This window comes from Phaenicophaeus curvirostris, chromosome 15, assembly GCF_032191515.1.
Source record: "Phaenicophaeus curvirostris isolate KB17595 chromosome 15, BPBGC_Pcur_1.0, whole genome shotgun sequence".
Taxonomy (NCBI): Eukaryota; Metazoa; Chordata; class Aves; order Cuculiformes; family Cuculidae; genus Phaenicophaeus; species Phaenicophaeus curvirostris.
In genome coordinates this window covers 524,887-549,813 of record NC_091406.1, presented here as the reverse complement: position 1 = coordinate 549,813, position 24,927 = coordinate 524,887, and the positions used below count along the sequence as shown (strand labels likewise).

The 24,927-nt window shown below is 43.9% G+C and overlaps 1 protein-coding gene across 1 annotated transcript; it reads right to left on the bottom strand.

Moving 5' to 3' along the window:
• Positions 1-1,360: 1,360 nt before the first annotated feature.
• LARS1 (leucyl-tRNA synthetase 1) lies at positions 1,361-24,293 on the bottom strand. The gene is made up of 32 exons (XM_069869449.1): positions 24,214-24,293; positions 23,906-24,024; positions 22,207-22,294; positions 21,493-21,573; positions 20,937-21,074; positions 20,390-20,551; positions 19,599-19,711; positions 19,150-19,213; positions 18,547-18,614; positions 18,022-18,247; positions 17,831-17,918; positions 17,661-17,737; positions 16,964-17,017; positions 16,122-16,262; positions 15,409-15,486; positions 14,415-14,500; positions 14,266-14,331; positions 14,083-14,165; positions 13,165-13,303; positions 12,260-12,472; positions 11,181-11,238; positions 10,262-10,325; positions 9,522-9,705; positions 9,192-9,282; positions 8,214-8,354; positions 7,540-7,680; positions 7,340-7,450; positions 6,146-6,256; positions 4,057-4,161; positions 3,371-3,466; positions 2,251-2,383; positions 1,361-1,751 (listed from the first exon to the last, which is right to left on the bottom strand). Exons 1-32 carry the CDS (start codon positions 24,217-24,219, stop codon positions 1,546-1,548), a joined length of 3,531 nt encoding a protein of 1,176 aa, XP_069725550.1. The 5' UTR covers positions 24,220-24,293; the 3' UTR covers positions 1,361-1,545.
• Positions 24,294-24,927: the final 634 nt, after the last annotated feature.

Sequence of the window (24,927 nt, the reverse complement as noted above, 5' to 3'; positions counted from 1 at the left end):
CTGTGCTGAGATGGGCAGCAACACGGAGATGTCCTCCTTCCACTCTGGAAAGCAGCTGAAGAGAGAAATAAGTCTGCTCTCTGCTCTGAGCTTACCTTCCCACTGCTGTCATGGCCGCACAGTGCCAGGCTCTGTCCGGTGCAGTGCAACACCATGCGGCACAGCCGGTGGCACTTGCTGTTCCACCAAACTTCTCCACATTATTTTAACTTCCTTCTGTAAGAAACTTCATTTAAGCCTCACAATATTTTGGAGAAGAGCATTCATGTGTTCTCCTGAAAAAAGGAAAACTGAAGGGCAAGAAAGCCAAGGGAATATCATATGGTGCTACAGCAGGAAAGCAGAAGAGCCAGAAAATAAAAGCAATGACCCGGCTCTCTGTGGCTGTGAATTCACGTACTTCAAAAACAGGCACATCATAAAAAGGAAAAAGGGTTCACTTTCCATATTTCTCTACCCAAAATCATAATGTGAGGACTACTGAGCACCCCAGAACCAGCACCACAGTGACACCTCCTGGAAGCCAACAAGCCAGCACAGAAAATAGTCTTAGCTCTGCCGTGCCACTCTCCAGCCGGTTTGGCTGTCTCACTTGCACACCAGGACTATAGGAAATGCAACTGTCGTTGGACTTGTCCCTCGTGACAGGAACCACACACCCCGCCGCAACACCCACAAGCAGCACACACAGCCCTGCCTTACGAACAAGCACTCCCAGACACCTGTGGGAAAGCTCTATGGAGCATGAGGAATTGTGAAACTGTCAACGAGCACAGGCGCAAAACAACGTATGCAGGCACCAGGCACCCTCATGAATTTACAGACAGAGGTCCTGAAGCCATACATGTTGATTCACGACTCAAAGAAAAAAAAAAATCAGCCTGCAACAGGCCTGAAATTACAACAAAACATCAATTTAAAATCTAGGAAAAGAACACTTAACCTTTCCGCTTAAGAGATTTATGAAAGAGCAAAATAGGAAAAGCCAGCCTTTAACAGAGTTTGCAGCAGGCACTCCTGTTTTAAGAGCTGAGATGCATGGAAAGTTTCATATTTAACTCTTGCTTGGGAGTTCTTCAGTAGAGAATCATTTTGTAACGGCCAGTCTGTGACAGCGTCCTCTCTGCGTTCAGTCCCCTGCTCACTAGGAAGTAAAGCACAGAAATGCACAAGCAACTTTTCCTGCTCTGTTACAGGAGACTTACAACAAACTTCTCCACTCAGATCCCCACCTTCTCAGGAAGGAGCAGAATTCTAAATGGGGTTCAGTTTGCTTCTGAAAGCACTGGCTGCAGCTGAAAAGAAGATTTGCCCTGGTAGCTCTTAGGATAACTGCTTCTTTTCAAGAAAAGCCAAAGGGCCAGAGGAAAATAGTTTTATTATATCCACATTTAAAAGAGTGAACTCGCATGCAGAGTTAGGGTGGTTTAGGTGGTCTTTTTTTTTTTTTAATAGAACAAATACCCATGTTTGTTCATTACAGATTCTTTCAAAGTCACCTATAAACTTTCTCATTGCCAGAGATGAAGTCAGGCTGGCACCAGTTTAGTGAACCAGATAAACAATTGTGTCACCGATGTCCTTTGTCAGGCCGTTCTCAGTAATGCAAACCTGTTTCTTCTCCAGATTGATGTGGAAGATGGCTTGCTCCAGAATGGGTGTTTTCTCTGCTTCTTCTCTGCCAAGGACTGGAACACGGCGTGGCCCGAGCACAGGATCATCAAATCTCATCAGCTTCACTTTAGAGAGATCTGCAGTACAGAGACAGGCCAGTTAGGCTGTGGGATCTATGCACAAGCTGCAGCATCCAGTGCATTAATCCAAACAACAATTAATACTCAGTACTTAAAACTACCCGCTGCAAGGAAATATATTTTCTTGGGAATAAGATCCATGTTGAGACTGACACCCACTACAAAGATGTCATTCCATGGTGGCACAGCATGTTCAGCACAGGTTCAACTCTTTCTTGGAAACCCAAACCATCAGGGGAAATTTCACCTACGTTAATCCCTGGCTGAAACCAGGTTTCTATGTCCCAGTAGCAGAACAAAAAGACTAATGAAAAAAAGCTACACAGAAGCCTATTTGCAGATACTCTCTTTTCTGGTTTACTCAAACACAAAACTTCCTGCTTCTTTCTAAGAACCTATGACAGCAGCACCAACTTCAGCAGCTTTGTTTCTACTTCTCCCTGGGAAAGGTTAAACTAATCAGTGTGCAAGCACTGTACGTCTGTGCGTGTTTCACCTTTGATTCCTCTGTCCGTCTTCATCAAGCGCCTGATTACTGTCTCTCTGCTGTCCCCCTGCCTGATGGCAATTTTTGTAGAGAAGTGGCCGTTTGATGGCTGAGGGTTCACCAAAAACACAGACACGCTGGGCTGGAAGAAAGGGCATACAAACATTAAAGGAGGATGTGTATTATTGATCCAAGCCTCAGAGGAAGCAGGAAACTAAACCAAACAAACATCACCTATCAGCAGATTTTCTATATGGATAAACTTCATTTAGAGGCACCAACTGCCAGCAGCAGGGTGCAAGCACTCCCACAACTCTTCACTACACAAGCCATAGGATACACAAGCTTTTAGGACATATTTAGGGAATTCAATCACAATTTTAGTGTTAAAAGTTATTAGAGCTAAAAATATCCATATACAATACAACTGTTGGAGCTTCACTGATCTTAGGGATTGCTCAGTAATTCCTCCAAGGCCCCAAAACACAGCTACAGGAATGCTTTGGAAAGGTTTTATTTTTATGCCACCAATTGCTATTTATTAGCCTGTAATAAACTAACAGCTAAACATAGGCAGTATTAAAACCCACTGTATTACCTGTTTGCCGAATCCTAAACAGTTTCACACAAAAATTTACAGTAACTTATAGCATAACAAGTGACCTAACAGTCCATAAATAACAGTGGTGAAGAGAGATTCAGCCATACTAGCATGAAACCTTCTCAGTTCTTGGGCTGATGTTTTAACTAGAACACAATCCACCTTTTCTAAAGTGGTGGACGAGGCATGTGGTTGAAACAAATATGAGAATGTACTAATGCTCAGCTCACCCGTTTTTAAAAGCCTTCAGGTTGAATCATTGAATTGTGTTGACTGGAAGAGCTGTAAAGCTCAGGCATAGTCACAGACACATTTAGAGCGCTACGTAATTGCTACAGGAGATGTTTCATATTTTGAAGGGGTGTTGGATCAAAGGTAAAAAAATCCAATGTTCACACCGAATTAAAGTTTTAAATGGCACATTTGCTTTTGGTTTGTTTGTTTGGGGTTTTTTTGTTGGAATTTTGTTGCTGTTTTTTTTTTTAAATTAAGTTTTCAGACTCCCAGTATCTGAATTTCTGACTTTACCTCAGTTCTGAATACGGAGAATGGCTTTCCAGGACAGCATTCTTCCTTTATTTTATCTTCTGCTTCAGATGCAAACTTCACTTCAATGTGATCCAGCTGTCAAAAAATCAAAAGGGGGTGGGAAGAGAAATAAATAGGAGTAGAATGATTTTGGAGGGAACAGGAGGAGTTCCCAGGCCTATTAAACAACTGTTTGTGCAGTAAAGCAGGAAGCAGATGTGACAATTAACAGTTAACGTGTCATTGGAAGAGTCGAAGGACACAAAGCCAAGAACTCTGATCATTCTTGCTAGCAAGGCCTTGAAACATCCCCTCCTCCTTTCTTCAGCTGAAAAAATGCAAGACACTGGTTGGCTCAGAGAAAAAAACCTCTTCAAAAGGGTCCCTGGGCTTTACTACCACAGGCAGAAGCAGTACTACAGCAAAAACCACTGCTGTTCCATGGGATCATGTTTGTGTGCCATGCACTTATCACCATGTGTCATGCCTGTATTTAACAGATCTCTACACCGGTATTTGACAAATACCAGCAGCAAGACCAAAACATATAAAGTTGGTATGACGCTATTGCTTGAGCAAAGCACACCCAGAAGTTAAACACAAACAGGCTCAGAGCCTTAGGAAAGGCTGGTTCTCCAGCATTCCCAACAAAAACCAAGCAATGAATATGCAAAGTATGTACCAACCTCCAGGGAATTTGTCAAGTAGACAATATTCTCTGTGAGCACCGCCCGCTCATCAAACTCCATCTCCAGATCAAGAACACATGAACCATTCTTCTCTAGATTTTCCTGTCATAGGGGAAAAAAAAAAAACAGAGATTAAAACCTTCTAAACACTGCAAGTAAAACGATGCTTCAAAATAGCAAACTATCTACATTAGACACAACAAGAATAGGCTTTTAGACATGAGAACTCTGCTGGCCCAACACGCTAATGTAAGAGCAATAACTTCTTTGTAACAGGATTTCTCCTACAGGGACTTAGCAACACCAATGGGAGGAGTAAGAGCAATTAGAGCACATTTTTAATGTAGAATTGACAAGGTGTTTGACATTCACAGTTATTTATAATCCCTACTTCATGTGCAGGTTGAGAATTCACAAAACAAGTCAGCATTTCTGTGGTGTTTCACAGCAGGAAATTTGGTCTCATGACCTAGTTTAAAACACAGGCCAAGCACACAACAACTGGAAGTGTTCACAGCAACTGTAAAACAAGTTCTCTGCAGGGAAATAACTACTTTATATGTTAACATAAAAGTAACTTAATTAGTCCAAAAGCCAACAGCAACCGTCACAAGAGACCAAGTATCAAAGGCAATATACAACCACGTGATCATTTTTTTCCCTAAAACAGAACTTCCCCTCTGGAATTTAGCCCGGCCCTTGCTTGCTTTCACACACCAAGCCAGCTGTCTCCTTTGAAGACCTGCTTTGTTGGACTCAGCACAGCCGCGGTTTCCTGGTCGCCTTCTCAGTTTAAAGCAAACAATTCCCTACGTGAACAATTGCTTCCCTTGGTAAATCACAAAGTTCCTTCCACATTTCAGCTCCCCTTTGACAATTAGGAAGCACAAACAAACTCTCCTTGTCTGCTGGAATAGCTGAATGATTGGTTTTACAGAAAAAAACACTGATATAGGGAGTGATGTTTCCACGTCTTCATGTGAAATTGCTTACTGTTCTTTACAAGTGACAGGATTGATAGCTGCGTATACGCCAGCACGCCAACCCATTCCTGCACGCACCAGGATCGCCAGCCGCTGCCCGAAGGAGGGCATCAAACCCAGGGGTGTTCAGACCTGACACTTGTAGGAGTTGAGGGGAAGTCATATGAGGAGTGACTGAAGTCACTTGGCCTGCTCAGCCTGGAGAAGAGGAGACGGAGGGGAGACCTCATCACATTTTACTGCTTCCTCAACAAGGGGAGGAGGAGGAACAGGCGCTGAGCTCTTCGCTTTGGCAATCAATGTCAGGTCCCGAGGGAATGGCAGGAAGATGCACTGGGGAGGGTTAAGTTGGACATCAGGAAAGGTTCTTCACCCAGACCATGGTGGAGCACTGGAACAGCTCCCCAGGAAAGCAGTCACAGAGCCAAGCCTGACAGCATTCAAGAAGTGCTTGGACAAAGCACTTGGACGCACAATGTGAACATTGCAGTTGTCCAGTGCAGGAACAAGAGGTGGACTGAGCGATGCTTTGGGTCCCTTCCAATTCACATCATTCTTCGATTCTATGACTGAAAGCTGGTCTGACCGTTTCCAGCTGCATCAGTTCATCTAACATCACTACAACTCCTTATGAACTTCACTTGTACAGGGGCCTTCAAATCTGCTCTGTGCCCTCTGAAGGCTTCCCAGATACTATGACAAACTAGCTGGTTCCAGCACAAAAAAATGGAAAGCCAACACAATGGCAGTTCAAATGTAGAGCAATCCACTTGTATTTGAAGCACAGATGGTATAACCTGCAGAACACACAAACCACCAAGATCCAACGAGCCCATCAGTTCACTTGGGCCAGTTCACATAGAGACATTTTCATTCTGCCTTTCCTCCAAAGGTGTCAAAAGTTTATAAACAAAACTATGGAGATGCCAAATAAGCAGGGGTTAGAGGGCAGAGACCGACAGCTAAAGTCAGTAGGAGATCCAGGAATGAAATAAAGGAAACAACAACACCCATGCACAAAATTACAGCTAGTGTTGCCTTTGTCCAACACATGTCACTCAGGAAAGCTTTTTCTAAACAAGAACTAACCCTCTGACACTCACCTTAATCATGGCAACAAAAGGCATAACCTTTTTCATGTACTTCTTCAGCTCTGGCAAGGTGCTAAGCTCACTGGCAATTACTTTGTTGTCTGGCAGCTGACCTCCACCGGCCTAAAGATTGATGAACATCCATTAGAAAGTACAAGTAACGTGAACAAACCTCAACACCACATACCCTCGGTGCTTCCCCCTGAACACCAGCAAGGTTTGTCACCATCACTGACTCCACAAAATTCTCTCATCCCTTTGAAACATTTTTAAAGTAGAATTTTAAAACTTCGACAAAAAGATCAGATAACCACTGACATTCAGGCAACTCTGCGTTATTCTGCTTTATTCTTGCTGGTGACTATGTATTAATATACTTAAATGTTCCACTAGGATGCATATTAAATCCACATTTAAGCCTTGTCACAAGCACATTTTTAAGTGCTGGTTTCCTGAAATGTTTGGGTTTCACTTCCAACATTTCAGCATTTGCAACAATCCCATTCAACACATTGGACTCAAGTTTTAACGCTGCTGAGAAAAAAAGCCTAGAGAACCCTTGACGTTTAATACCACAAAACCAAAGTTCACATGAGGTATATCAGCTTATCTCAATACCGCAAGCTGGAAAAGCCATGTCTCTATCTCTCAGCTCCAACACTGATGGGTCCAAGCTGAGAAGGGTGGTCTATTAGGATGCCAAGAGCCCCTCTCAGCAGTTTCTCCCTGCCTGAAGCAGAATCTTCTGCTTTCAGAAAAGCTCACTTCTACTCATGACTGATGAGTTCCATTTCAACATATTTCTTGAAACAGCACTGACTAGTACAGACCTATGTGAGGTCCAAGCCCACCTGCACAGGAAGGAAGCACTGATCTGTCAGTCAATGCACTCAAAAACATACTGGCGGAGAAAATGTTCAAAGTTATCCTCTTACAAATGGAAAAAGAAAACGGGTTGCTTTTTACTCAGATGTCAAAACACAACGAAATTATGCTGCCAAATCAGTGACAATCCTTGGGACATTTTCATTAAGCACCACAACACATTGGACAGTTGTAAAAGCATAAAGAAAATTAAAACTATCTTGCTTTATATTTAAATAAATCAGTAACAAAGTACAGCTTATAAGTTTTCTTATACATAGCAAAAGAGCAGCCCACAAGAAAGCAGATAAGCAGCCCAAAGAAACATGAAAGGATGGTGACCTGATAGTGCTTGCGCAGAACCGATAAGGTGGTGTGCTGCCACGGTGGGTAGCTCTTTGCCACATAGATGGTACAGTGAGAAGGCTTCTGGGAAGGCTCTTTCACGCTTTTCTAAGGAAACAGAGCAAAACTCTTAGGGAGGAGTCCTGAGGCAACACAGGATTATCAAACATGTATGCTCACAAGATGATACGCTTCACCTTTCCTTTCACAGGTGCCATGTAGTTCTTGAGGCGGAGTCGGAGGTCATGAGCTGCTTCCATGAGGTACTGAGAGGAGCGGATCAACACCTCGTCTACAGGCCCTGCTGTCGGCCATAAGGCTCTCATGATGGAACCAGGCTTTGAAGAAAGGACAAAGTGATACGCACAGAGTTGAACACACGTCAGTATCTGGTGGCTTTTCAACCCGTTATAGCTTGACTCAAAACTGGTGTCTAGACAGCACAAACTTCAGTGAGCACCCACCTGTAACCAGGTTGTAAAGGAGTACACAGCAACCAGGCACTTATTTGCAAGTGTGTTGAAGACTACATATGCAATTACACATGCCACGTAACTACATAACTTCATCTGCAAGTACAGGGCAATTACAAAACTCTCAAGTTTCATGCATAACTCTAGGAATTTTGCATTCTAATTTTTGATCAGTTCTTTGTGAGCAGACAACTGAAGTGACTTGTTTTAAAGTTGCACAGGTGATCCCAGGAACAGGCTAACTCTGTACGTTCACTGTCCTATGGACAATAACCTGTTATGGCTCTTCATACCAGAACACACAGGTTTCTTCTACTTGCACATGAAAGACATGAGCCTTCCTAAAAAACCATAAAAGCTTGGACCTCATTCAGACAAAAAAAACAGAACATGAGTACCTTTCCCAGCAGGGACCAGATGTGCTCACACAAGTGGGGACAGATGGGAGCCAACAGTAGAGTCTGAACTTCAATAAACCGAAACACCAGCTCTCTGTGCATTCCTTCTATCGCCAGCTCACGATATTTATCCTTCGCTGCCTGAAACACAGCCAATATAACCATTACTAACATGCCCCAGTGGCCATGGAGAATCACATAGAAGAAAATATGCATAACTCTTTCCTCTAACATGCCTTTAGAATGTAAGCAGCCTCAAACTCCCTAATGGATTATTACAGGAACTGTATTTTCCTGAACCATCCGAGTGTAAATCTGTCAGTTGGCAATTTGATTTTCACATTAATATGGTACTTTTTAAAGTGTTTATTGGCACAGACAGAGACACAAACACCTCCAACTGTGCGTTGGGGACTGTCATCCCAAATAGCTTGCATAAGGAGACTAACAAGTACTAAGAAAAAAGCCTATGAACATGATCCATCATTATTTGTACAGTTCAGCCTACATAATTGCACTCCTGACAAAGAAGCCCCATGAAGGAGTGTCTGTAACTCATTAGGTGAAGTGGCATGGTTCAGCAGACGCTCTGAAGACATGGTTTATGGAGCACATCAAAACACACTCTGCTTCCAAACAGTTTTGTTGATACTATCTGGATTTCTTATGAAGAGTTCCTTATTACAAAAGAGCTAAAGAAAGAAAACTCTTTCCAACAGTGTCTTTTTTTAAGCAGCTTTTTGCTCATATTAGAGATCAGGACTATTTGTGGCATCACAGTTGTCTCCCTCTCTAAAACAACTCAAGCAGATCTTCATAATCTCAGATTTATTCCACTGAAGTACTCTCATTTCTTGGCACAATTCTCTTTCCAACGCAGCTGTGTAATTAAGGATCAGAGACATCAGGATCAAAAGAAATCAACAAAGGAACAAATACCAAGTGTTAGTTTCTTACACCTACAAAGAGACCTCCTACCTGAAATTCAAAGAAGCCGGTTTTAAGAGCTTCCTTAAACATCATCTTCTCATAGTTTTGGTCTGTCTTCATTATGCCCGCATTCATTTCACTAGAGAGGGAAGGGGGGTGAAAACATCAGTACTGCATAATCTACCTCACATAAAGGCAACGCAGTGCAAAACACCACTACAAATGACACCAGCAGAGCACAATCCAATCGCACAGCCCGTTCTACAACATGATTTGGTTTATGGAATTCAATCATTCATAGAAAAAAAAATAACTACAGAGATGCCCTCACAAGACAAAAATACAGACCCAATTGCATGATTAGCCTTTGTACGGTACCTGGCAAAGACTCTGTCATTGAAGGTGTTGGCAGGACCACTTCTTAGACTGTCTCTGTTTGCAATCATCTCCTTGACCCATTCCACCCACGTGTACAGACGAAGAATACCAGCATCTGCCATTGCTTGCACAAAGTTGGCATCTTCAACAGTGTCTCCAGCATCAGCCAAGGCTAAACGCATGCCTGAAGGAAACAAGATCAGCTAAGGTGCTGGCTGGCAGTTAGCTGGGAGATGCAGGAGGCATGGGACTCAAAACAAAATACAATGAACTTCTCATTAAGAGTTAATCAAATGTAAAGTGAATTCACAAACTGCCCAGCCAACTACAGAGGTGTCTCAAAGGGTGCACTGTACCCAGGAGAGGGGCACTGCCCTCCTCCGGAGGGAAACCAGGCACCAAGAACCAGGTGAACAGTACAATCCCAGTCCAGAAAACAAGAGCAGGCAAGGAGGAACACAGGCATGCTAGTACACACACCGCGTATCTCATATTTGACCTCTTAAGTGACTGCAAAAGAATGGAACTGCCCCCTCTAGAAGGTCTCGACACAAGGAGCGGTTCCTTTGCTGAAATAGGCATCCTAATGTTCTAAATAGAGCTCAGCTTTTCAAAGAGGAATGGGTGGTAAGCAGTAGATTTACCGCACCTCAACACCCCAGCGAACCCACCACTCCTTTGAGGGCAAAACAGTCATTCTGGCATAATGGAACACCAGATGCAGGTCTGAACGTACTTACCATCTGCAGAAAACTTGTCAACAGCCTGAGTCAGGGTAAGGAAGTTGCCTGTTGATTTAGACATCTGAAAGAAAGAAGAGTCTGTTATCTCACACATCCATTTGGCTGTTGGATAAGCAAGGCAGACATGAGGCTTCATGCAAACCACTGAGAATGTATTTTCTCATAAATCATAGCAATTGGGTAAATCTGAACTAGGCCTCACAGTAAAAGCAGCCTATACTGGGCAAGCATTCACCTAACTGCTGAATGCTGAGTTTCCTGAGACTCGCACAAGTTGTTACTACCAAAGTCCACGCACCCCATAGCCACGGGGGAACGACAGCTGCCTTCTGCATCGTTTTGGGTTCTACCCCAGACCTCATCAGGCTTCGAAAAATAGCACAGCTGGTACCAAAATTTGATTCCAGAAATTACCTAAACCAAACTTAAATACTACTTCAAAACTGGCATTTTCAACTCATCCCGCATTTCTGCTTTATATTGGACAGTCTCTAAGGCCTAATTCCAAGGTTCAGGCACTTTCAGATGCAAGTAAATCCGATTTCAGAACTCATACACATTAGCAAGTTATTGGCACAAACTTTTTCCTCTCACTGCATCCACTCCAGTGCTTAAGAAAGTTAAATTTAGTCAAGAAAAATAATCATTCTCCATTCTGTATCACCCTAAAACTTAACAGAAATGCACTGCAATCTTTACTAACCTGGGCAAGCTACACAAGAGCACAAACTTAAGTGTTCAATAGCACTGGAGGAAAGGCACATCTGCACCTGTGATAAATGAAAAACTGGAGGGCATCACTAAAATTTTCACTATCTCCTCCTCCTAACTTCCGAGGCAGATCTTCCCAGCCTGTCTGGCAGGCACCCATTTGACAGCCACAAGAGCCATCTCATACGTAAAACCTCACTCTTACCTTTTCAGAATTGAGAAGGAGATGTCCATTCGCTCTCACAGCCACTGGCCATTTTTCTCTGTTGGAAAACAAGACAAAGCATTTGTTGAAGTAAACACCTTTTCTCTTCTGAAAAAAGAACAAAAACATTTATTTTTCCAGTTTGAGTTGAAAACCTTAAGCAGAATCTTCAAAAAAATACCCAGGATGTGCCTTAAAACAATTAAGTAGTGTCTTCAAAGAGAACTGCAGTGCAAGGGCAAGTGAAAATCATCACTGAAATTTAAAGTGGGAAGCACTGCACCTACAACTACACTTCATTACCCCACCTCCCTCTATTCAGCTGTGTTTAATGGAAGGCCAGCGACTGGCACTGCCCAGCAGCACTTGGCAGAGCTGGGTCCCACACCTCCACCAGCAGAGGGAGCAGACATCCAGTTCTCCATGCCTGTCCTTACTATAGATAAAAAAACAGCTTTTTTGACACAGTTTTATACAACTCCCAAACAGAGCTTCAAGAAGGCAAACACAGGATCTGCGTGCACAGAATGACACCTGTGTAAGAGCACCAGGCGACTGCAAGGATTCTCAGTCTGCACTGTATCCACAGGAACAGACACATGCTGTTTTAACCATCCCTGAGAGGTAATTAAGAAAAGTTAATTATAATAAAATCACTTAAAATCCCGGCACGAGAATATGATCCAACACTGGAAAATCCATAGGAGGATATATTTACAGCAGATGGCTGACTTTCATACTACAGGCCAATGAAAGCTACGGCTAAAATCTGTCCTCTCAGCTGAAGCCATTTTATGCAGTTAGATTTCAGTTCTGCTTTAAGTAATGCTTTAGAGTTTGCATACGAGAATCTTGCAGCTAAAAATATTTAAAGGATTCTAGAAAAAAACATGGGAAATAATAGTAAAAAGCCTTTGATTGCAATAACTTCTACTACAGACACTGTAACAAAGCTGTGGTACAAAAGTAAACAGTTTCAGCCTAATTCTGATTGGCGTACAGTCCAAAAAAGCCACTGGCAAATGTGGCTCTCACACTTCATCTCCTGCTCCCATGTTCTGCACCATCTCCAAACTCACCTTTGATCTGCCCACATAGCCACATGATTATAGAGGTAGTATGAGAGGTGATTGGGAACAAGGTCTTTGCCAGAAACTCTGAGATCCACAGGATACCAAAACTCAAACTCCTCCTTCAGCTTGTCCAACTTTTCCTTTGGAATCTCAGTTTTAGGAAATGGAGCTGCCTTGAAGAAGATGTAATCCCAGACGTCTTTGCTCATTTGATGTGCCCTGTGTGGAATCAGTACCACATTGAGATAGCAGTAAGAGTTCCTCTTACACCCCACAGCATTTTGAATGAGGCAGCTCAACACCAATTCATCGTCACAGCACATTGCCTTTCATAAGCAGAGCAAACCCAGACAAAGGGCGTTCGGGTACTCTGAGATCAGATGAGCGAGTTCAACACCAGAAACAAAGTCACAACTCCAAGCCTTGCCTGCTTAAATGGACCTTTGATATTTCCCAGTGAAGCATGAAGTGTCCCGTAAAGTAATTCATAACTAAAGCATAATTTTTAATGTCCTGGAAATCTGATCATTCCTTTTCCAAATGGCACCCCCCTCAGCACTATTTGTGACCTCAAGGGAATGCCGAAATCCTTTCACCAGGATATGCTTCCCTGCCCTCTCTTGTCCTGAGTTGTACAGCCATTTTTTCTAGCTTCCATGGAAGTAAAAGAGCAGGAATACAAGAGTCACTGTATAACTCAAGGTCATCTGCTACACAGAAAAATGGTCCTTTCCCACTCTGAACGGAATTAATCCACTCAAAATTAACTTTTACTGTTAGACACACTTTACCAGTTACTAGAGGTAGGATCCCCAATTTTGAAAGAAAACAATGAGGAGATGCAAGTCAGACCCACAATTCCATAACCACTGGCCTGCAGTGAAGAAAACGTGAGGATTCACTCTCCTTACCTGATGCCTAGAGGAGATTCTCCTTGGCCTCTCAGGTTACCTCCCTGCAGCAGGTGGGCCACTGTGTAGTAGGCCATGTAGATAGTTGAGTCAGAGAGAGACTCTATCAGCCACTGCTCATCCCAGGGCAGCCGGGTACCTAGCAGAGATGGAAACTGGTTATCAGATACTGCCAGCACCATCCCTACGTTCAACCATGACACTCAAGCATACCTAAGCAGTGTATGACTTCCAGTCACACACGCACATATATAAGCAAGTATTAATGCTTATGCTTTTAAAAACCCCTTTTCTAAAAACTCAGCTTATGCATTTGAAAATTTTACTACAGAGAAAATACTTGCTACTTTTCTAGTCAACACAACTGCCAGTTTCCAGCTCCTGATCCTTTGCTGTGCACTGTAATGCAATTATCACAGCTGTCCCATGCCAGAGACTACACAAGACAAAGGTGAGTCAGAATTTAAGGAGAACACTTAAGATGAAGTCTCTTCCAAATCAGTGGCTCAGGTAAAGAGCTACAGAGATGCTGCACAGAATCACCATAGGAATGCACCCATGGCCACATGCAGTTGCAAGAATATGTGCCTTCGCTGGGATGCTGGGTTCCTGTATCACTTTGGATTCCAGATAGAGTCATAGAATGGTTTGGGCTGGAAGGGACCTCAAAGCCCACCCAGTTCCATCCCCTGCATGGGCAGGGACACCTCACACTAGATTAGGGGGCTCAAAGCCCCATCCGACCCGGCCCTGAGCATCTCCAGGGATGGGACAGCCACATCATCTCTAGGCAGCCTGGGCCAGGGCCTCACCACCCTCATCTTGAAGAATCTCTTCCTAAGCACTTAAACTTTTCAAAAGAAGGGATAAGTATCATCTCCATTAACTCCTGAGCAAGAAAAGCAGTGGTGTGCCTACCTAAGCCATACGTCCTGGAGCATGCATGCTCTTGTAGCCAATCTAACGCAGCTTCAAAGTTTCTCCTAGTCTCTTCACAAAACCTGTAAGAAATAAGCTGTTACCACTTACTCTTCCCAGCCCTCTAAGACCACCAGCAGTAGCAAACATTCAATCCCCTCTACATCTGCTTTGATAACTCACGTCTCCAGGTGTTTCAGGCACTCTGACGCTTGTTTCTTCCAGTTCTCTTCACCATAATCTAAATACCTACAGGAAAAGTTTGCTGTAATAAAGCCATCCACAAGTACAATAATTTGGCACTACCTTCATAACAGCTTTACTTGACTTACCACTGGTCACAAAGGGCCACGACACACTCATCACCAGACCTTGACATAACTTGTTTTTCAGGTTCCATATAAATCATGGCTTCATCCTAGGAGTTGAAAGAGCAACAAAAGCTAGGATTTAAGTACTTAAAGTCTTGAAAATCCTCACATCTTATTAAAAATCATCCTCTCTGGTTTACACCATTTATTGCATGGTTTTCATCACTGCATAGGCTCTCTGCCTCAGTATCCTCTTCAGTAAAGTGAGGGCAACACTTGCCTATGTGTTTCTGTGAGGTTATCAGTCCACATAATTTTGTAAAGAACATCTCCCTGCATGACGAAAAGGACAGAGTACAAAATATTTCTCATTGCCTATGCCCCTACTAATTAAAACAGCGACTAGAAACACCTGGAGGGGAAGATAAAGGAAAAAGGAACAGTGAGCTTTAGCTCTGCCTTCACAAACCACATTCTGATGCAAGATGGAACAGGACAAAGTGCCCTAATCCGAACACAACAATGCTGCAACAATAAGGGAACACTGACTCAATAACTGAGCCTCTCCCACTTAGGTCCTCATCAGGAAAATCCTCTTGGAGCGATGACACTATCACTGTTCATGTCCCGCTCTTCCTTCTCTATGCAATGAGCCCCAGAATAGGGCTGCTTACATGTCTCTGACCTCCTCTGTTGGCAGGCTAGAAAAAAAATGGCTTCAGATCCTACACTTTCAGTAACTTTGCAACTCTATCAAAGATTAAATCAGACCTAGACAAGGTGATGGGATGAAGCAAGAAATGAGAGTCCTCCAATTAAGCCATTCATCCCACTTAGTCCATGAACACAAGGTCCTTCTTTCATACTCTGTAGCATTTCATATTCTGTAGTGACCCAGAGTACCACTAAGAGCACTGCAGAGCTGAATCAGAGAGCTCTCTCTCCAGCAACTCAGCTGCTGGGAAAAAGGCAAAATGCATCATTTTAAGGCAGCTACATGCATACTACCACATACGTTATCCACCATCATCTTCTGAATGCGCTTCTTGACATCTTGAACTTTTTGTCCTTTGAATCCATCCACCAACATTACCTGTAAAACATGGCCAACTGGCTTGATTTTGGTTTAGATTAACAAGAAATAGGTACAATACCTTCACAGACCAACATGAAGTAGCAGTTACTGCAATCTTAAAAGTGCAAAAAATAAGAATACAGATTTCTTTTTATTAAATAAGACAGTCACCTTCACTGAAAATGAGTTTGCATCCACGTTGGCATACATGGAGCAATCAAACACAGATAGTCAGAAACAACACTTTCAAGAAAACAGCTGAGGAGGACATCACAGTGAGCCACTGCACAGGTCAAGGCAGGAGACTGAAAGGACCACCCACAATGCACAATGACATACTGCTCTCTTCATAGCAGCTTCCAAACCAATCCTTGTAACAAAACAACTCAACTTCCCAGAATGTGATCACTCATTAGAAATCAGATTATAAGCCTTGGTTTGCAGTCACAAGTTCATTCTTTCTTTCTTCAATTCACTAACTCCTTCAGCTACAGAATCTGACTGCAGGAGAAAGCAAATGGGAAGTGTCTGGGGAAAAAAAAAAGTCTCCCTCTTTTATGCAGTCTTTTTGTTTTATTCTTTATCTTCACCCACCTCTTTCCTCCTAAACAAACTCAGCAAGAAAACACTTATCAAAATCTTGTATTACTTACTCCCTCGTAAAACCCTTTCAGGTACATTTGCTCCTTGGCCTCAGCAAGTTTCTCTCGGTCATTCTGACTCTGGATTTTGAGCTCATCACAGATGGATGGAGCACAGAGGTTGCCATACCCTGGGATTTCAATAATGGGCACCTGAGGATTAACACAAGTGTCAGATACTCAGTTCCAACTATCTCAATGCCACAAGAGCTACACAAAGTTTTGTTTCCCAGATTTCATAAGCTTCATCAGAAACGACGCACTGAACAAAACAAAAAACTCTGTTTTGCTTGGTTTGCAGCCCCAAGGCCAACATGGAAGTCTGATCTAGAGATTATAAAGAGGAAAAAAGGCTGTTATTATCAGTTATCCAAAAGCATCTGTTTGTGCTGCATGGTATCTTGGCCAAAAGCATCATTAAACAAAGAACCAGGTGCCAGGGCTAATGTCGAACTTCTACTGGTTTGCACTACTCTGTGTAATTTGCAGCATGCATTACTGATCACGTTACAGAGGACTTAAAATGTATTACTGTAATTCCAATCATCAAATCAAAAATCCCTGGCCATCCCAGCACGGCTTCAGATAATAACTGAAGGCAGCGCGTGGAAGCAAGGGTAACATGGAATACTTTCTCTCTGACATACAGCATAGAATAACAAATCTGGGGTGCAACCCCTAACAGACCAAACATTACAACTAGAGCAAAACATGGAGACTTTTAACTTGCCAGCTCTCTCAGCTGAGGAGGACTTAAATAGGAACTCCGGAAGAGGTAGGCACAGCTCCTATGTTTCTCATTAGTGAGGACTAAGACATGGGTGCTGCAGGTGGACACACCTGGCTGTACTCACCGGCTCGAATGGCAGGACCATCTCATCTTTGATGCTGTACTTCACTCTTAAAGCCTTGGAAAGTTGGAAGAAAAATGATGCAATGTGGTTAGAAGAAAATGCTAGATTTAAAGGGTTTTATCCATTTACAGGGCCTTTCTTGCACACAGTATTTTATTATAAAGCAAATAAAGCCACTTCCCTGCCTTCTCCCCATTTCTCACATCTGAGTTTAATCCTGGTCACGTTTCCAAGTGAATCTTTTTCATGCTTGTCTACATTTTTAAGAAGGGAAAAAAAACACTATCTCTGTAGTTCAAAAAAGAGTGCAACAAAACTCCAACAGCCTTGGCCAGGTCTTCAGATACTGATGTCCTCTCAAAGCTTCAACAGTAACAGCTATTTAAGTGTGATTGTAAAGTCACGTAGAGTTCTTAATCTCATCTCCAGAAGTCATTCCCAGAGCAGGAATTTGTTTCACAGGTACTCTTCTCTGCTTTACCAGGCAGAAGAGGTGCCATGAATCTTGTCCAATGCTCTTCTTGAAGGCTGAGAATAAAAATCTGTCCCAACCCAGCTGGCTTTAACCTCACTCATTTTTAACGACTTTGATCTCAAGTTAGAGATGGCAAAACTCCAGTTAAAGGCAGTTTCATTTTATCTTTTTGACCCCTCCAGACTACAGAAAGGAAACAGGAACACAAGTTAACAGACTGACCGGCTTTTTTTTCAGATCACGCAGCGCTGCAATGTCATCTGGAGAATCAGAGGGAACACTTGTCACCACTCCAGTCCCTTGACAAAGATACAACAAACACAGATAAGTCAACATATACCTGGTGCAGAGTGTGCATCAAACAGGCCATGGCAGGACACTGCAGCAGTTACCTTTGTCTTCCTTGATCGTGAGCATGGGAAGAGCGTATATCACTTTGTAGGTGGTGAGAGGCGCCGAAAGCGCAGCGCCAAGAATCTCCTGTGCAGGACAAAGGAATAAATAGCATTGCAATACACAGCACTTTTAAGTATAAGCTTCAGAGGAACAAACAACCCTGACCAGCAAGCTGCAAGATACTAACTTCTCCCATCAGCTCCTTGACAACAGGCACAACTCCATTATCTTTCGTGAAGCCCTGGTAAGACATGTTCCTGGCAGCTCTCTGGGTACAGATGAAAATATCCCCATTCACAGTTTCAAAGCCGATGTATTTCATGTCTGGGCGAAGCCAGCAGTTAGTCTGTCCAAACATGGTCTCCGGTCTGAGTGTAGCAGCCACCAAGAAGATATTTTTCCCTCTTAGGCCACTAGGGGGGGAAAAAAGGTATTTTAGAAGTCACCAAAATAAAAACATCAGGGCAACACAGAACATGCTTTGAAGCTAATGTGAACTTCTAAGTGACGTTTCTGGAGGGACAGAAGTGGCTTATTTCATTTTCCGTCATTTGATTTCAAACTCCCATTAGAACTCCACACAGACAGGGAATACAGCAGCTCAAAACACAAACTAAGGCTTCAAAGCACCAGAAGTAACAGGGCAAAACCTCATTAGGCCACTTCTGGGCATAAAACAGAACCTACTTGCCACTGCAAATTCAAGACCTACCTTAATTTTGCAGGGTAAGGATCCAACACCTTCATTTTTACTAGTGTATATTCCTGAGGCCCAACACCCTGCAATTCACAAACAACGCAGCAATCAGTGCATGATACCAAGCAGTAAAGAAAACAAATCATATTCTGCAGTAACCTAACACAAATGTTATTTCAGGCACCAAATGCTATCTTCAGAGACAATCAGATCTCCACTGAAACAAATGGCTGTTAACTGAAACACAGACTAAAGAGAGAGGTTATCCTTTATTCCTGCATCCAAAAACCTTCCCATCACAGCCACTATCTTGGCAACCCATAAGTTAATAACAGCTTATTTGTTTTGTCTCACTAGACAGATAAGGGTATGATGTAGCGATGCTGCTGGTACAAACCAACAAATGATCACAGAAAACAGCTACAATGGAAAATACTGCCCAGAGTTCAAGACAAATGCATTTGATAGAGGAGTCTATTCAATTTTCACACGTACTGACAACTGAAAACCAATCACTTCGCACGTACAAAATACGTTCCGCTCCAAGACACAATTTATTTTCCCATTCAGTATTCAAGATCATAAGCAATGCATGAAGATGTCAATTAAAAACATTACCTCTCCTGTTTGCCTATCGTGATCCATGCAAGGCTGCCCATCTTTTGGAGAATAAATTGTGTACCTAGAAAAAAGTAGTTTTTTGTTAAGTTGCAAATACAATAATGCATAGATAGGAAAAAAAAATCTTATCGGAAAAGAAAGCTCCTAATGGTATTTTCAAATATTACACCAGTCTGTTTTCACCAAGGTCTACATTCAGTTTTTTAAGTTTTCAGTATTGGCCCTATTTTGCTTTGAGTTGGCGTCCACAGAAAAACTAAAACAGGAACATGATCTCACACAATAAAATACACACCTTTACTGTGTCAAGTGGAGCATTTGAAATGGAAGGATCTTAGTTTAATGCAAGTTATAAGCACATGCTAGAGACACATCACAGGGTTCCATCTCCAGTAGCTCTGAGCTTGCCTATCTCCACAATAAACTCAGTTAAATGGCAGGCTTACCGTTTCCCAAATTTAATCTTATTCCTTTCCTTTAACGTAAGGAATTGCCATCGTACAAAGGAATCATAGTAAGGGTTAACATCTGTAGTAATGAAAGAACGCCTCCAATCCACCTGGGAATGCAGAAGAGCCTCCAATGAGTAAATACAACAAAGAAATTCAAGGGACCTCACAACAGCACAACTGTTATTCCAAAAATAAAAAGCAAGGTTCTCTCCAAAAAGATAACTCAAGTGTATATTACATAACCAGCGCACACTTAAACACCAAACTATGCAGCCTGTGTGTGCGCACAGAGAGGAAATAGCAAAACCCAAGGCTGCCCACTGTGAACTGTAGAGATTTTGTTAGCTCTAACCAGTCACTTGAGGTAAATTTCAGCACCACCTCATTTCAAGATCTCCACCCGTCTTTATTTACAAAGATCTACTGTCAGAAGGACAAGAAACTCCATTTAACATCCCATTACTCTTCCTAAACTCGCTGTCCATACTGGCTACAGAACGACTTTTCAATACGGGCACGAGAAGGGAAAGGCACAATTCCTTTACTCGGTTCTCATTTCCCATTGTGATCATTGCACAGGGTATAAGCTCTACACAAGAAAGCACTTAATTATTGCCCAACAGTAGTAGAATGTTAAATGAATAACTCAAAATTCCAGAAACATTTCTAGAGTAACACTGGTATTGAGTGGGAATCTCCTCAAAGGAGCAGCAGCGCGTTTCCAAGCATCCAACACCATAAGCACAGCTGCGTGCATGACTCAACCGCAGATTACGTACAGTTACCTTCAGTCCCATGCTCTTTAGATCCTGAACAGCAAGGGGAGGGAAATAATCCAGCCAGTGCTCAGCTTCAGAAAAGCTGACTACTTCTTTATCAGAGAGACCCAAAGACTTCATGATTCCCCACTGGTATTTGGAGGAGCCAGTCTTGGCAGCAGCCTTGCTCTGAAAGGACAACTTTGGTTAGGAAAAGGGCATGTTCTTGTAGCAAGGAGGGTGCTCGTCTCTTCTCCCAAGTAAGAAGCAATAGGATAAGAGGAAAAATAAATAAAATCAGAGTATTCCTCTGGATGACCTAATTTTCCTCAGGAAATCATCAAACAGTACACCAGCTCAGCATTAAGTTTATATGCAGTACAATGGTATCTCTGGAAGCATGCAGCTGATGCATTTTTTTCACGTCTACCTTAAAAGCACCCAGCTATCTGGAAAACAATCTAAATACCCACACCACCAGTTTCTCTGACTGCAGAGTTAAAAAACAACATAACCATACTCTGAAGCTTCAAGAGCACAGCACCAAACCAGAAAGCCTTTGCTTAAAGTTTACCTTCTTGCCTTTTGCTTTGTCTTTGATGATAATTTCTTCTTTTTTAGCAGAATTTTCTTCCTCTTCTTCCTCCTCATCTGGAAATTCTGGAGGGCAGCCGTATAACTCAATTTCTCGCTTTAGCTTATCTGCACAAGCCTGAACAGAGTCATGGGCAGAATATCAGCACTTCTGTAGCAACCGCATCAGTTGTAGCTAAAAGATAACTGATAACACTTTGCATTTCACTGCAACTTTTCCTGGACACTGCATTAATTTCCAGGAGATCTTGCAGCTTAAAGAGCACCTGACATGCTAGGACAAGGTTTCCAGGAAGGATTTTCTTGCAAATAAAAAAAATACAATGGGTAAACTTAGTTTTAAAGTATTTTATTTTCTATAAAGTCCACGTGTAGTTCAAGCACAATGCACCTCTACTACAAATTCATGTTCTGAATCACACTGTCTTGATGAGCTTTGGACCACATTAACACTGTGTTCTGCATGGGCAGCAAGCACTGCTCTGAGGAGCGTTAAAAACAACAGAAAGAGCCCTTAGCACCTCAAACCGCCTTACCTTTATAGGCATCCCAGTGCAGTGCAGGCCAAACGGGAACAAGCAGCTCTTTCCCTTTAGCCTCTGATACCCAACTGCAAACTATAAAAAAGTAGAAAAACAAAACAAATGAAACAAGAATGGCATAAGGCAAAGCCAGCACTCTTCCCAAAAGATAAGCACAATTCCTTCTTTTACATGAAACTGCCAAAAGACAGAGGAGTGCAGGCAGCAGCGCCCAGGCAGAACTGGGTTTGGTTAGCAGGGCCACCACTGCCCAGCTGCGTAAGTATGAGCTTTGGTGCTTTTCAAGGAGCTGGTTTTGACTGGTGAAGAACAGGTGCAAAGAAGAGGTTGATTTTGTAGAACCCTATCCACCTAAAATCTCTTAACACAGGTAACAGAGCACAGCTTTCAGGAGAGAAGAGACAACAGCAGTTCTTGTGAAACCTGCGCCATATAGCAGCACCACCTAAAACCTGGGCAAATCTGAACAACCAGACAGGAGAAACACTTATAGCCAAGTCTCCGAGGACTAAAAAAAACAGTTGGGGACCTTTCTCTTCAACCAGCAATATTTCCACTGACAACAGAGGAACAAAGGAAAGTCTGAATTAGTCATCGTTGAATGTACACAGCAATTAGCAAAGCATCCTATTAGCTCACCATTTAACTAGAAAACTGGTATGGGTTCTAGAGGGGTGCTAAAAGCTAGTAGCGAAGGAAAATTATTACCTCACATTTAGACAAAGAAAATGTGTGTCCCAGGTGAAGACGGCCATTCATGTAGGGGTAGGGAAAGGTAACAAAGTACTTTCCTTTGCTGAGAAGGCATAGAAAGAATTAAAACATGTAATTAGCTTTTGAAACAACCACCAGAAGATGCACAACAGGTAAGCGATACATTCAGCTATTATCAGCCCACAGTGACATTAAAATCATGTTTTCCAGCAGTACTATCTCCAATTTTAAAAAGCTGATAAACTGACAGGTTTCGTCATCTTTAAAAAACCACAAGAGAAAGAACCCACACAGGAACAACATCACAGAGAAACTCTGAAACAGATTGAACATCTCCCCAGAGGTAACAAATTCCAGTCCTGCTTCTGCAAATTAATTACTGCAGAGGCTTGAAATCATTTATTATCTCCCACTGCCAGAGTTCAGCTTTCCTAGCAGCACACTGTCAATAATTACTCATTTCACACCGACAGATTGTCACACAGCATTTTGAATGCACATTTTATTGCTGTGATCTGACCCCTCAAAGCAATGAGCATATTTTCTAGGCTTTTTAGGACAGCTCCAATTCCTACCTCCACGTCTGCGCTCCACCTCATGCCCTGTCTTTTCCTTTCTGACACTACTGCTGATGCACAAAGCTACATAAATACAGGTCAAGTCATTTCTTTGCTTGCAAAGTATTACAATTCCAGAAGCTGCCACCTTCTCACAGCAGTTTCACCTACATCACAGCAGAGCTCAGCCAGCTCACAGCCAGAGAAAACAGCACAAGGAATGCCTTTACCTGGTGTGGGATAAAACTGCTCTGTATCGTAAAGCTGACCTACTACTTTCATTTTCAGTCAGAAACTAAGTATTAATTACAGCCTCGTATTTCAACATGGAAGACACCAACTATTTAAAAGTGCAGACCCCATTTCTCTTAAGTAAAAGGAAGAGTTCTGCAGTGTGAGCAACAGCCCTGCACAACAGTTTGTGTTGCGCCTCCAAATACAGCACTCCAGCCTTCTGACCCACGTGGGTCATTCTCCTCCTCATGCTGTCCCGGGACTAATGTTGCTGCAGATCACAGCAGAAGTGCAAATCAAAGCTCTACGAGCAGGAGGACAGTGGGACAAACCTCTGCAATACAGACCACACGCTAAAAGAAGTCACAGCACCTCACCCGAGAGCAGTGGTTATCGCACACCTGCCCTCCGTCCACTCCTACATAAAGCAAAACTGGTTGGCCCACATCAGCACCCAAGGCAGCTGCTTGACGATTTCCTTTTTCCAGTGAAGCAGAACAAGCACACGGCTTCCTCCAGGTACAGAGATGGTGCTTTCTAACCAGGAGAGCAACAGCCCTCCTGCTAACAAGGGCTCCAGCATCACACTGTGATGCATCCACCATGACAAAAGTCAGAAATTACCAAAGAGAACACGTTTTTAAAACTTGGAGGGCACCAACACTAACAAGGAATGAGGAGAAGACTTTTGTTTAGTGGAACTCTGCCACCACCAGCTGCAAGCTGCTGCTTTCTGGTGTCAGCTACAGAAACGCCAACTCAAGGCCCAAGCAAGCCCCTCTGCACAACCCACAACTGCTGCCCATTCAAACGGCCACGTCCCAGTGGAACAAAGCTCCCCACAAAAAGCTCCCCCGGTTCAAGCAGTAAAAGGTAAAACCCGCAAGGGAACGCAGCAATACCTCTTCTGGTCCTGCCTATCCGGAGCGTTAACCTCAAACGCTCGCTCATCGTCCCACTTCTGCTGGATCTCCTTCTCAATTTTCCTCAGGAAATCGAGTTTTGCTGTCCCTTTGCGCTCCTGCTGAACGAGAAAAGTCTGCTTAACAGACACAGAGCTGCAACCCGCTACAGACCCCTGCGAGGGGGGGCGGGAGAGAGGGACAGGGGACACGGAGCGGGGGAACACGGAGATGGAGAGGGACGGGGGGATCGGTCAGGGACCCGGAGAGGAGGGAGAGGCGGGAGGGGGAGCAGGCCCTGCGCTCACCGCCATGCTGCGGGCCGGACCAACGCCGCGGGAGGGGGGGAAAAGAGGCCGGGCCGGATCAACGCCGAGGGGGGTGGGGGGGAAGAGGCCGGGCCGGACCAACGCAGCGGGAAGGGGGGGGAAGAGGCCGGGCCGGACCAACGCCGCGGGAAGGGGGGGAAGAGGCCGGGCCGGACCAACGCCACGGGAAGGGGGGGAAAAGAGGCCAGGCCAGACCAACGCCACGGGAGGGGGAAACGATCGTTTGCAATGTGACGCCGGTAGCTGCTGTTTCCGCGTCAGCTGGAGCGCGGCCCGGCCCTGCTCCCGTCCCCCATGCGCATCCCCGCTCCTGGGGCCGCCCCTCAATGCAGTGCGAGGCAGCGGCAGGGACAGGTCAGGAGCTACAGCTACCGAGACTAATGCACTGGCCCCCGGACGAGCCCTCGGAGACGAGGACGCCCAAAACCAGCAAACCACGCACAGGGCCGCGCGGCCCCTTTAAACGCGGCCCCAGCGATCCCGGCGCGGGGTCACGTGGGCTCCCTCCCCACCCCCGCCAGGGCATTGGCTGGGAGCGCCGAGCGCCGCACTCTGATTGGCTGTTGGCTGCGCGGCCCCGCCCCCGCCGAGTCTACTGGCTGGCACGTTGGAGCGCCGCTCTCTGATTGGCTCAGAGCGGACCTGCCCCCGCTGACCCCTGACGGGTGCCCCGCGGATCCGATTGGCTGGCCG

Coding starts and splice junctions, on each gene's coding strand:
- LARS1 (XM_069869449.1), bottom strand. Junction 17,738..17,830: donor CACGATCAAGGAAGACAAAG/GTAACTGCTGCA, acceptor ATCTTTGTCAAG/GGACTGGAGTGGTGACAAGT. Junction 4,162..6,145: donor CTTTTGTTGCCATGATTAAG/GTGAGTGTCAGA, acceptor CCCCTATGACAG/GAAAATCTAGAGAAGAATGG.